Source organism: Hemitrygon akajei, chromosome 2, assembly GCF_048418815.1.
Source record: "Hemitrygon akajei chromosome 2, sHemAka1.3, whole genome shotgun sequence".
Taxonomy (NCBI): Eukaryota; Metazoa; Chordata; class Chondrichthyes; order Myliobatiformes; family Dasyatidae; genus Hemitrygon; species Hemitrygon akajei.
The window spans coordinates 22019907-22033771 of NC_133125.1; the positions used below are offsets into that span (position 1 = coordinate 22019907).

Here is a 13865-nt window from a genome sequence, read left to right on the forward strand (position 1 = left end):
ATTGCAGAGCAGACTTGAAGGGCCAAATGGCCTAATTCTACACATATGTCTTATGGTCTTGTATAATTTTGTCTGTTTTACCCTCCCCACGTGCATTAACTGAGCAAGTTAATTCCATGTGATGTTTTTGTGCCCACATAACCGGTCATTCTGAAGCAGGCAATGATGCATCTTGTGATTGCTGTCAGTGGTCTAAGTTCCTAACAAGATCGCATCCATTGATAGATAGATAGATAGATACTTTATTCATCCCCATGGGGAAATTCAACTTTTTTTCCAATGTCCCACACATGTGTTGTTGTAGCAAAACTAATTACATACAATACTTAACTCAGTAAAAAATATGATATGTATCTAAATCACTATCTCAAAAAGCATTAATAATAGCTTTTAAAAAGTTCTTAAGTCCTGGCGGTTGAATTGTAAAGCCTAATGGCATTGGGGAGTATTGACCTCTTCATCCTGTCTGAGGAGCATTGCATCGATAGTAACCTGTCGCTGAAACTGCTTCTCTGTCTCTGGATGGTGCTATGTAGAGGATGTTCAGAGTTTTCCATAATTGACCGTAGCCTACTCAGCGCCCTTCGCTCAGCTACCGATGTTAAACTCTCCAGTACTTTGCCCACGACAGAGCCCGCCGACTTTGTTGTTTTTTTTAAGTTCATAGGTCTGGGGGGTGGGGTGGAGTTAGAGGTCAGGGGTAATAAATGCACAGTCTGAGCAGGAGTATCAGACCAGATCAAATGTCAGTGATCCTGCAGGTCTTTTCAGCAGGTGATTAGGAGATTAGTCTTCCCCATGTTGGACACCATGCTGGGTTGTAGTTCTGTACAAACTAGCTAATCCTTTAACTATTTTTTTGCAAAAATAATTTGAACACTTACTTGCTTTGATCTTTTCTTCCCACTCTTTATGTCCTATTCAGCCCTGGTGTAAAGGAGAGGAACTGGGGCAGGGTGCACCTGGTTCCTCTCTCTAGTACATGTACTGGTTGCTAGGGTAATTGGCCACTCTAAATAGTGGGAAGGTGAGTGATAGATTCTCAGGGATGAGAAGGGCAGGATAAATGAGAACGCAAGGCTAGTAGGATCTGACTAGACTGCTTCTGTTTTATGGCATTCCATATATGACCTTGTGCTGGAGTGTAACCTAAACTGCGAACCCAAAGAGATGCTGGGCTGTTATATTAAAAAAATCTAAAAGAATTACAAAACTTCAAATGCAAAATAGGATAGGATGGTATTTAGCTGTGGATTTAAAATTAATAGTTTAATGTAGTTAATGAAGACAATTCTTGCTAGGAGTCTCAATTTCAATGTAGTGAATAGTGAGGGCAAAAATAAAGTACTAGATTTCAACAGGCAGACAATTTTTTTCAGAAAGACTACTGACTATAATACAGGTAAAACAGAGGAGGAAATAAAATCTCACTGAATGGGCAATGGAGATAATAGAGGAATTAGCAGTTAGAATTCGACCCTGCAGAAGGACGTGAAAGCATTTAATTGGATTCCAACTTTTAAGACGTAGAATTGTTGAAGCCAATGGTAGAAATAAAAGGAAACTGGACATTTTGAAGTTAAGAAATAGTTGAGGGCAATATTGTGATGTCGAAGAAAAAAAAAGGTTAAATGAAAATTGTTGACTCTTACTCAGACTGTGCCTCAAAGGGATTGCATAGAATGTGCTGTATTTAAGCTTCTTTGTTTGCTTGTTTGATCTCTTGGTAATTCCTATATTGAATTTTTTTTATTGATTTTGTTCTTCTGCATAATGGGAATTGAGCTCTGTTATTTCTTAGTTCAGCTATTCCTTGAAAAGATTTTAACCACTAAGGAAATATTATCTGCAACAAGATGACAGTTGTGTATCAAGAGTTATTAGGTCATTAATGTTGAAAAGTTGACATTTGTAGAGGGCAGTTCTGGGAACTGTTAGTGGGTCAAGATTCAGGAAAAGACAGCCAGTCATAGGAAAGGTCAGTGGGTGACTATGTGATTATTAATATGTTTGTCACTGTTAGTGGATGCATTTGGGTAAGTTAATGACTATGCTTCATGATTCATGCACATGTAAGAAATGCTTATCAAAATCTATGATGGTGATTATGAATTGAACCCACTTATTGATTGTATGGGCCACGATTACTATGGAAGTGTATAAAAGTGAGAAAAGCCTAACTATCATGAGTATAAAGAACGTATTTTGCTTAGTAGATAGATCAAAATTAAGGACATAGACTAACAGCAATTGGTAGAAGAATTAAAGGAGTGAAGAGACTTTTTATTCCCGTAAGGATACTAGAATTTTATAACTCTTTAAATTGATTATTATAACTCCTGAAACTCCTTGCTGTCTGAAGTAATGATAGAAATGTGCATTTTTCTTTTATGCTGGGAAGATTTATATGGTGTTTACCTGATATCTGGCTACTTTTCAAACTAGTTAAATATGTATTTAAAGAACCATGACCTACAGGGTTATATGTTAGGTGTTGGTTGGCGAATTAACTTTTTATCAGCTGGTTTAGATACAATGGGTAGAAAGGTGTGTTCTGTAGGAAATTCTCTAAAAAGAGAAGTCCACCTTATTGTGTATTTGTTTTGTATATTGGGAAAAACTATTTATTTTACAATGTTTACTGTTATACTCTTTACTTAGCAGCTCACTGCTTTTGAAGCTTACAGCTTCAAGCATGAATGATCTTTCATTCATATTTTATCGTAAGATAAAAGGATCAGATCCAATTATTCCAGTCTCCAGGAAATGTGGTAGTAAGTGTACAAGCACAGAAAAATAACTTAAGCCTAGTTTATTATTATAAAGCAGATAGCAAGAATAAACCACACAAAATATAATGTAGCAAATCACAGAGATTTCTGGTGTCACGATTCCTGTTCACCACTCGATTGTTGTCAGCGAACTACAATTCTGACTCTTGAAACCATCCCTTGTCTCCAGGTACCGAGTGTGATTCTGGTCCAGGTGAAATTCCAAAAACCCCTGGTAAGGCACCCTCTTAAATATGAACTTTGCAAGTGCAGATTTTGTCGTGGTTTCTCGTGCCCCACAAATGACCAGGAGACGGAGAAGATTCTTCAAGAAGGGTTAAACTTTAATTTGCAAATCAAAGCTGAGACAGTCATTGAACTAGTCGCTGATTGCCCACCGATCCTCGGACACAGCATTTTTTATAGCAATCTCCTGGTTCAGTTGCATTAGCATATGTAATCGGTCTATAGTTGCGTATCACATGTACCACACGTACATCTTGCCACCATTGTTTCTACCAATTGACTTAATCATGTTCTAATCTACATCTCTTAGCTACCTCTCATTAACACACCATTGTCTTCTACATTTTTAGGATTTCATTCTCCTACTAAATTGGGTACATGCATAGCGAATAGCAATTTTAAAATTTATACTTTTATACTCCAATATTATCAAGTGACACACAAATCCTTTGTTCTTGTCCATTAACACAATCTTATTTGTTTCATTCAAACAACACATTGTGTCCATCAACACAGTCTATAAATCAGGGGTAGGCAACCTTAAGCACAAATGATTTTCTAGCATGAGGCAAAACATAACGATGTATTTAAATGGATAATTCCCATATTTCAAGTTTTTTATGGCATTTATCTGGCCCACCGTTCGCTCATTAATACACGATCCAGCCCACAGAGGCAAAAGGGTTGCTGACGCCTGCTATAAATAATTGGACATTTCAGTGATCGCTGCTTGTTATCTCATTCCTTAATCTCACAATGTCCATGACACACAACATTCCTTGGGCTTACACAGTACATTGACGTTTACAGATGAATGATAAATCCAAATTTCGAAAGAATCCCGCTATCAAACCACTGACAGACATTCAGATGCTACAGACCTCCAGACCCCATATGGTAAGAGTTCAGAAAACCTTATGTTGTCACCTGACCTGAAAAATATACTATCATTACTCTACAAGTTCTTTATACTACAGCCATGCACCCTATTTTGCTGACCCATGTCACTCCCATTAACCTAATTTCCCTGTCAATTTGGCACCCATCATCAAGGACCCCCATCATTCAGGCCATGTTCTCTTCTCACTACTACCATTGGGCAGGAGGTAGAGGAGCCTTGAGGGCCCAAACTGTCAGGTTCAGTTACAACCATCAGGCTCCTGAACCAGTATGGATAACTTCACTCACCTCAACACTGAACTAACTCTATAGCCTATATTCCAGGAGTTCTCAAACTGTTTTATGCCATGATTCAATACCATTAAGCAAGGGTCTGTGTACCTCTGGGAACCCCTGCTATAGACTCATTTTCAAGGACTCTACAACTCCTTTACTTTTTTATTTATGTATTATTTGCACAATTCATCCTCTTTTGCATATTGGATGTTTTTCAGTCTTTGTTATGTGTAATTTTCATCAATTATATTTCTTTATTTTCTTCTAAATGTCTACAAGAATATGAATCTCAGGGTGGTATATGATGACATGTATGTGCTTTGATAACTTTGCCTTGACATTGGCAGTATTTTGTTTATTTGTATAATGTCTTTTGCATAGTGGTTGCTTGTCAGCCTTTGTTCATGTATAATTTTTTGTAATTTCTATTGCATTTCTTTTTTACTCTGCAAATGCTTTGAACTTTTGATTTTTCCCAGGGTCTTTTCTCTCTGGTGCCACCCCAATTCTCCAGCCATCTACACCAGAAATAGTTGAGACTATCCAATTAACTTGGCAGTTAACTTGTTTTGTGACTTGGAAAACAGAGACCTAGGGAATTGGGAACATGGAGAATATGCAGATTCCATACAGACAGCACTGGAGGTCAGGATTAAGCTTGGCACGCAAACTACAAGGCTGTAGCTGTGCCACTCTGTCCTCCTAACTTGCATCATTATCCACTGCTGATAAATGTCAAGATTTGTAAAATACCAAGCCAAAAATTGATGAATAATTGAGAGGCTTAATTGTATCAAGGGTGAAGATAAAGAAAATGAATCTCAGGGTTGTATATGGTGATATATATATACTTGGATAATAAATTTACTTTGAAAGTGAGTACGTAGATAGTGTTTTTTGACTACTGTCACCCTGTTATAATTGTTGAACATTGAATCAGTATTTGTACTGTGAATAATTCTTATTTGATGAAACAAAGTGCTGTGGAAGCTGCATTTTTAATAAAAGCAAAATATTTCATAATTATTTAAATCAGCTAATATATGACAGGAAATTCATGTGGTTATGCATCTTGCTAACCTCATGAAATGTTTTTGGCCTCAAACTTAAAACATCCCTTTCTGTACTGGTTGTGTGTTACCTGTTGGCTATTTCCTTTTTTTTTCTTTTTGGTATTGGCAAGAAGTTAACGTAATTACATTTTTAAAAGGAGATTTTTCTTTAATTATTTACAGAAAGTGAGCACTGTTCCAGCCCCAGTGATTTTTGAGAAGGTGCTATTTATCCACCCTTTCCAAACCTCTTCAGTTTTGGTGCTGCACTGTGCTGTTGCATAGGGAGCTGCTGTATTTACACCCAGCGTTAATGAAGGAGCAACAAGTTTCTTTTTCAAATTAAGCTAGTAGGGCTTGGAAAAAACATGCAGGTGGTGTTCCTCTGAGAGCTTGAGAGATGCTAGTGATGAAAGTTTAGCAGCTGCAATTATAGTCAGCTGCAACTACAGTGCAGCACTGGTAGAGGGATAAATGCTTAGAGTGGAAGATTGGGTGATGGTCATCATGAGCATTTATCCTGCTGAGCTGCTTATGTGCTGGAATTTCAGTTTTCTGGACAAATGGAGATTATTCCATCACAGTGCTGACTTTTCCCTTGTAGATGGGAGGGAAGGATCTCAAAAGAAAGGAATTAAGCCACACCTTATAATCCTTCTAAACTGCTTCCATACATAAAATAATTGCGGCTATGGTTTTTGATCAATAAAGTCCAAAATTACTGATGATAATTTCGTACTGAAATAAAACTAGCTGAGAATGTGGAAACGGTGAATGTATTTAACATGTATTTTGAAAGGTCATTTATAGTAACTGTTTATTTTATTTTGTTCCAGATCAGTTAAATAGATTTGCAGGATTTGGCATTGGTCTTGCAAGGTACTATATTTATGCTTTATAGTTTTTCTGGAATTTCAGGTTTACTGCTTAGCAAAGTATCATGTTGTTTCTTGTAAAATGACTAAAGTTGTCTGAAATTGTTATGAACATTATTTTTCAAATGAGTTGTACAAAGGAAAACTGATTTATTAGACTGTAACTAATTGGAAAGAGCTACCATGCATTGAACCTGGGAATTGTCATGATGCAGAGGGGAATAAACCATTAAAAATTATTTTAGATTTGAATTATTGTATAAAACATGCTACTTTAGTTCATTTGAATGAAATCAAAGGTACAATCGGGCTTAAGTTACTGATGGGCCAAATCTTGCTGGTGATCTTCCAAGGTTCATTCTTGTCTGCCATATTCTCAATATCCCAGTGAGTGGTGTGCTTTGAACAGCAGCAGAGCTTCTTATAAACCTACTGAGGAGACCGTGCACATATATAATCCTGTGAGCTTTGACATCCAGCAAAGACTGCCGATTTAACTCAAATACCTTAAATAAATTAATAAATTATAAATTGAAAGCAATTTAAGTAGTTTTTTTTTAATTTAAGGGTTTGCCTTTTCCATGGCTCCTGGCTCCTGTGTTGAAAGTTATCCACGCAGCAATTTCCACCACCTCCCAAGCCAGAGAATCATAGTGAAACTGAGTTCAAATGTGCAGCAGTAATAGACTTGGCAATCCAATTCTATCACTCGGAGCAGACACTTGTCATTTGACTGTACACATGCAGACATCCTTGCCTTCAGTTTGGAATCACCATCATTTCTAATGAGAATCAGCCTGATTTAAATTCTCAATTGTTTTTGGCTGGAAGTTTTGTAGGTTTAATGAAATAATTTGTCCTTTGTATTTTTGTCTGATTATATTTTATCTTTTAAAGTCTCTTTACAGAAAATGTCTTGGCACATCCCTGTATTGTTTTCCGGCGGCAATGTCAGGTATGTTGTTTTGTAAAGTTGCCTTGGCATACTAGTAAAATCCTATTGAAATTAAAGGAAATATAATGGGACAGCATTTCCTTCCCAGCCTTAGCACTTGTACCAAAAATTACCCAGGTATCCCTAAAGAAGTCTAGTTTTCCAGAGTTATTTATTGAACTCTTCGTGGCATAAGCACAGCTGCCCCATTTAAAGGAATGGGAGAAATAATTGCTGAGCAATTAACAATTATTTAGAAACATAGAAAACCTACAGCAGAATACAGGCCCTTCGGCCCACAAAGCTGTGCCGAACATCTTCTTATCTCAGAAATTACCTAAGGTTACCCATAGCCCTCTATTCTTCAGTTCTCCATGTGCCTGTCCAGGAGTCTCTTAAACAACCCTATCATATCCACCTCCACCACTGTCGCCAGCAGCCCATTCCATGCACTCACCACTCTCTGTGTTTTTAAAAAAAAAACAACTTACCCCTGACATCTTCTCTGTACCTACTTCCAAGCACCTCAAAGCTGTGCCCTCTCATACTAGCCATTTCAACCCTGGGAATAAGCCTCTGACTATCCACACAATCAATGCCTCTCATTATCTTATACACCTCTATCAGGTCTCCTCTCATCCTCCGTCGCTCCAAGGAAAAAGGCCAAGTTCACTCAACCTATTTTCATAAGGAATGCTCCCCAATCTAGGCAATGTCCTTGTAAATCTCCTCTGCACCCTTTATATGGTTTCCACATCCTTCAATAGTGAGGCGACCACAACTGAGCACGGTACTCCAAGTGGGTCTGAACCAGGGTCCTATATAGCTGCAGCATTACCTCTCAGTTCCTAAACTCAATCTTACGATTGATGATGGCCAATGCACCATATGCTTTCTTAACCACAAAGTCAACCTATGCAGCAATTTTGGGGAGTGTCCTATGGACTCGGACCCCAAGATCCCTCTGATCCTCCATACTGCCAAGAATATTACCATTAATACTATATTCTTCCATCATTTTTGACCTACCAAATGAACCACCTCACACTTGCCTGGGTTGAAGTCCATCTGCCACTTCTTAGCCCAGTTTGCATCCTATCAAAGTCCCACTGTAACCTCTGACAGCCCTCCACACTATCCACAACACCCCTAACCTTTGTGTCATCAGCAAATTTACTAACCCATCCCTCCGCTTCTTCATCCAGGTCATTTAAAAAATTACGAAGAGTAGGGGTCCCAGAACAGATCCCTGAGGCACACCACTGGTGACCAACCTCCATGCAGAATATGACCCATCTACAACCACTCTTTGCCTCTGTGAGCAAGCCAGTTCTGGATCCACAAAGCAAGGTTCCCTTGGATCCCATGCCTCCTTACTTTGTCAATAAGCCTTGCATGGGGTACCTCATCAAATGCCTTGCTGAAAACCGCATACACTACATCTACTGCTCTGTCTTCATCAGTGTGTTTAGTCATATCCTCAAAAAATTCAATCAGGCTTGTAAGGCACGACCTGCCTTTGACAAAGCCTATTCCTAATCATATTATGCCTCTCCGTATGTTCATAAATCTTGCCTCTCAGGATCTTCTCCATCAACTTACTGACCATTTGTTTTAGTTTTGATCGCTTAATCTGAGTTAAAATGATTTAAAGTTAAATTTTATTTGGGCATTTTTGCTTGCCCCAAGTATTATAGAGTGAGTGAGGCCTCCTAGCTGTCTAGATACCCAAGCCTGGACACAACAATATGGAAAGCAAGCTGTGGCCCATGTGGGAAGCTCCCCCTCTCCACACATTTGATGAATCCAAATGAACAGCAGAGACCAATACAGTTTGGTACCAGCAGCATCACGGGAGTTACCAGTCAGCATTGACCTCAGTGTAGGACTGCCTTAGGGACTCCAGCTTCAGATTTTTCCTTCTGGTATACTCCTGAAGCCTTTCACGAGTGGGTAAAGTGGGTATAGATGTAAGGCAGGAGAGGTTTGAGATTAGAGTTTTTCTTCCAGATGAGCTGCCAATCATGGTTGACAAGCCCCATCTGCCCTAAGTGACTGGTTTTAAGGTGCCAGTAACCCACCTTTGCCCCTTAGAGGCAGATGCCATTGGGATCATTTAAATCGGTATTGGGAGCTTGACCCCATTAACCACCCATGGGTATAACTACCTTAAGTAACCAAGCACACAGAACATTTGTGATTTCTTAAATATTCAGTGGCCCAATCGCATTGACATCTTTGGTTACTGAACCTGAAGGGTGAGACTCACTGGCTGTCAGTGATTTTGAGAGATTGAGGCTTCAGACTCTTGAGATAATACTTTGCAGTCTTCAGATGTGCTGTGGCTATACTAAGGGTTCTGGGGGGGGGGGGGGGGTGGAGAACAGCATGTCACTGTCAAGTGAGCTGCAATTTTTTTTCTGAGCAGCAGAAGAATTGTCCCACTGAAAATGGTGTCTTTCATAGATTTTGGCTGTTCCACATCTCTCTCTGATCCACAAACAGGGATGTGATGAAGACCAATGAATCTTTGTGCAACGTAAAGGAAGTATTAGCCAGGGATCTTGCTCGAAAAAATGTTGCTTAGTCTTTTATTGCCATTTTGAAGGATCAGATTAGATACCCAAGCTGAAATTGGAGTACTGAATTGTTGGTCTCAATTCATTTAGTCAAGTGACTGAATAGAACTTGAACCCATACTCTTTCACTTAGAGGCAAGTGTTCTAAAATTGAGCTATGATTGACACCAAAGATTAATCATGTATTCATGTATTACACAAGGATATTGATGAGCAAAATTGAAAAAGAGGTATTTATTTCAGGTACTTTGAAACCATCTGTAGGTATTGTTATCATTTGGAGGGGTAGGTGAACAGGTCTCTCCAGTGGTCAGATGATAAAGGATACCACCTGATATAGCTCTAGCAAAAACAAGAAATGTATTGGTTTAATTCCCAACTCCCATCAAATGTTGCTGTATACCCATTCTTGGGGAATGAGAAATAAATGAAAATTTCCTGTAACTGTTGGCAGCCTATGGTTGAAAAATAAAGAAACTCCAGCTGTTTGATAAGAAATGAAATAAAATGATATTCATCAGGTCCAGCAGTATCTGTAGAGAGTGAAACAACTTAGCACCATCCTTGCTTGCCTTTGATAGCCATGGATGAATCATCATTCTCAACCGAGTCTGTATTTCTGAACGAAGAATGGTTTGAAGACTTCTTGGTCCAATGAAAGTCATTGACCAGATATATTAATTTTCTCCACATGTGCTACCTGGTCCACTGAATATTTCCAGAATATTTATAATATCTGAATAACCATTATGAATGTGAGCATATGAAATCTATACTGAGTGGCAGGAGACATTTTAAAACTGTTGCAATTGTACATAAAGTTAATATTATATTTGCTATGGATGAAAATATTTTTAACCTCCTACATTCTATTTCAGGTTAATTATCATGCAAAAAACTATCATCTCACTCCTTTCACCGTTGTTAATATTATGTACCACTTCAGCAAAACACAGGTAGGCTTTTACAATTGTACTCATCAGAAATGCAATGTATTTTTCCATTCTATACATGATGTAGCTTTGCGTTTTTACTTTTCTACTATACATTTGCAAACCATATGATCTGATGTCTTCTGCAGGAAAAGAAAGTCACTGGTGGAAGTTATCTAACAACACACACAAAATGCTGGTGGAACACAGCAGGCCAGGCAGCATCTATAGGGAGAAGCTCTGTCCTGACAAAGGGTCTTGGCCCGAAATGTCGACAGTGCTTCTCCCTATAGATGCTGCCTGGCCTGCTGTGTTCCACTAGCATTTTGTGTGTGTTGTTTGAATTTCCAGCATCTGCAGATTTCCTGGTGGAAGTTATCTGTTGGGTCCTGAACAATAGGTCCACTGTAGGAAAGAATATAAATCAAGAAATAAAGGAGTCATGAAAGAAATGTGCTGTAATATTTTGTGGAAGACCTTAATGTTCATATAGTTTAAACATAATCAATTGGCAAAGATAATTTTGAGGACTTTTATAGTGTATTTTGGATATTCTCTGCGAAAATACCTCTTGGAACCAAACAAGGCACTTTTAAAATATCTGGATATGTGCAATGAGAGGAGATTAATTAATGATCTTATAGTAAATGATTGTGGGAAGAGTGATTGTTAAATATTAAACTATCAGTGGTTAACAATTTGAGCATCAGAATATAAAATTGGAAACTGATGCCATAATTAAAAGTAGCTACAAAGATGAAGATATATTTGGTTAAACTGGACTGAGAAAGCAAACTAAAAGATAGAGATAAGCTATTAGCAGACATTTTTGAGATATTTCTTAATTCTCAACGAAGGTATATTCCATTGAGGAATAATGACTTTCTGAAGGGCAGTCTATCCATAGCGAACTGAGGGAGATTTTTTAAAAAGACATGAAATAATGAGAGATTGAGTTTGAGACATTAATGGGAAATGAGGAAATTGGAGAGGCTTTCAACAACTATTTTGTATCTATCTTCAAAACTCAAAGCATCCCAATTACAACAAAGTTCAGAAAGGGAGGACAAACATGGGAGAAAAGGTGCAATGGAAGCTAATGACTGACTGGTATCCTGGATTTGATGGCCTTAAAATGAATAACTTAAATTAAATTGATGTTATCACTTCCATCCTTCATATACATGAGGAGTAAAAATCTTTACGTTATGTCTCCCATCTAAATGTGTAATATGCAATTTATAGTAATTTATAATAAATAGTATGTACAACAGAATAGTCAATATAACATAGAAATACAGTTGTGTCAGCATGAGTTAAGCAGTCTGATGGCGTGATGGAAGAAGCTGTCCCCAGAGCCTGTTGGTCCTGGCGTTTATGCTGCAGTACAGTTTTCTGGATGGTAGCAGCTGGAACAATTTGTGGTTGGGCTGACTCAGGTCCCCAATGATCCTTCGGGTCCTTTTTACACACCTGTCTTTGTAAATGACCTGAATAGTGGGAAGTGCACATCTACAGATGAGCTGGGCCGTCTGCATCATTGTGCAGAGTCCTGTGTTTGAGGGAAGTTCAGTTCCCATTACCAGTCAGTGATGTAGCCAGTCAGGATGCTCTCTGTTGTGCCCCTGTAGAAAGTTCTTAGGATTTGGGGGCCCACACCAAACTTCTTCAACTGTATGAGGTGAAAGAGGGACTGTTGTGCCTTTTTCATCACACAGCCGGAAATGTACAGACCTTTTGAAATCATATAACCATATAACAATTACAGCACGGAAACAGGCCATCTCAGCCCTTCTAGTCCGTGCCGAATGCTTACTCACACCTAGTCCCACCTCCCTGCAGTCAGCCCATAACCCTCCATTCCTTTCCTGTCCATATACCTATCCAATTTTTTTTTTAATGACAAAATCGAACCTGTTTCTACCATTTCTACTGGAAGCTTGTTCCACATAGCTACCACTCTCTGAGTAAAGAAGTTCCCCCTCGTGTTACCCCTAAACTTTTGCCCTCTAACTCTCAACTCATGTCCTCTTGTTTGAATCTCCCCTACTCTCAATGGAAAAAGCCTATCCACGTCAACTCTGTCTATCCCCCTCATAATTTTAAATACCTCCATCAAGTCTCCCCTCAACCTACGCTCCAAAGAATAAAGACCTAACTTGTTCAGCCTTTCTCTGTAACTTAGGTGCTGAAACCCAGGTAACATTCTAGTAAATCTCCTCTGTACTCTCTCTATTTTGTTGACATCTTTCCTATAATTCCGTGACCAGAACTGTACACAATACTCCAAATTTGGCCTCACCAATGCCTTGTACAATTTTAACATTACATCCCAACTCCTATACTCAATGCTCTGATTTATAAAGGCCAGCATACTAAAAGCTTTTTTCACCACCCTATCCACATGAGATTCCACCTTCAGGGAACTATGCACCATTATTCCTAGATCACTCTGTTCTTCTGCATTCCACAATGCCCTACCATTTACTAAGTATGTCCTGTTTTGATTATTCCTACCAAAATGTAGCACCTCACACTTAGCAGCATTAAACTCCATCTGCCTTCAGCCCACTCTTCTAACTGGCATAAATCTCTCTGCAGGCTTTGAAAACCTACTTCATTATCCACAACGCCACCTATCTTAGTATCACCAGCATACTTACTAATCCAATTTACCACTCCATCATCCAGGTCATTAATGTATATGACAAACAACATTGGACCCTGTACAGATCCATGAGGCACACCACTAATCACCGGCCTCCAACCTGACAAATGGTTATCCACCACTACTCTCTGGCCTCTCCTATCCAGCCACTGCTGAATCCAATTTACTACTTCAATATTAATACCTAACAATTGAACCTTCCTAACTACCCTGCCGTGTGGAACCTTGTCAAAGGCCTTACTGAAGTCCATATAGATAACATCCACTGCTTTACCCTCGTCAATTTTCCTAGTAACCTCTCCAAAAAATTCAATAAGATTTGTCAAACATGACTTCCACGCACAAATCCATGTTGACTGTTCCTAATCAGACCCTGTCTATACAGATAATTATATATACCATCTCTAAGAATACTTTCCATTAATTTACCCACCACTGACGTCAAACTTACAGGCCAATAATTGCTAGGTTTACTCTTAGAACACTTTTTAAACAATGGAACCACATGAGCAATACGCCAATCCTCTGGCACCATCCCCGTTTCTAGTGACTTTGAAATATTTCTGTCAGAGCCCCTGCTATTTCTACACTAACTTCTCTCAAAGTCCTTGGGAATATCCTGTCAGGACCTG

At 38.7% G+C, this 13865-nt stretch overlaps 1 protein-coding gene across 1 annotated transcript in view; it reads left to right on the forward strand.

The window, feature by feature from the left end:
- The window catches only part of slc25a46 (solute carrier family 25 member 46), a 56398-nt gene that overhangs the window by 6155 nt on the left and 36378 nt on the right, over window positions 1–13865 (forward strand). The window contains exons 2-5 of the mRNA XM_073068222.1: window positions 2962–3006; window positions 6082–6124; window positions 7018–7075; window positions 10512–10589. Coding sequence (XP_072924323.1) covers window positions 2962–3006; window positions 6082–6124; window positions 7018–7075; window positions 10512–10589 — 224 coding nt within the window. The remainder of the gene's footprint in view (window positions 1–2961; window positions 3007–6081; window positions 6125–7017; window positions 7076–10511; window positions 10590–13865) is intronic.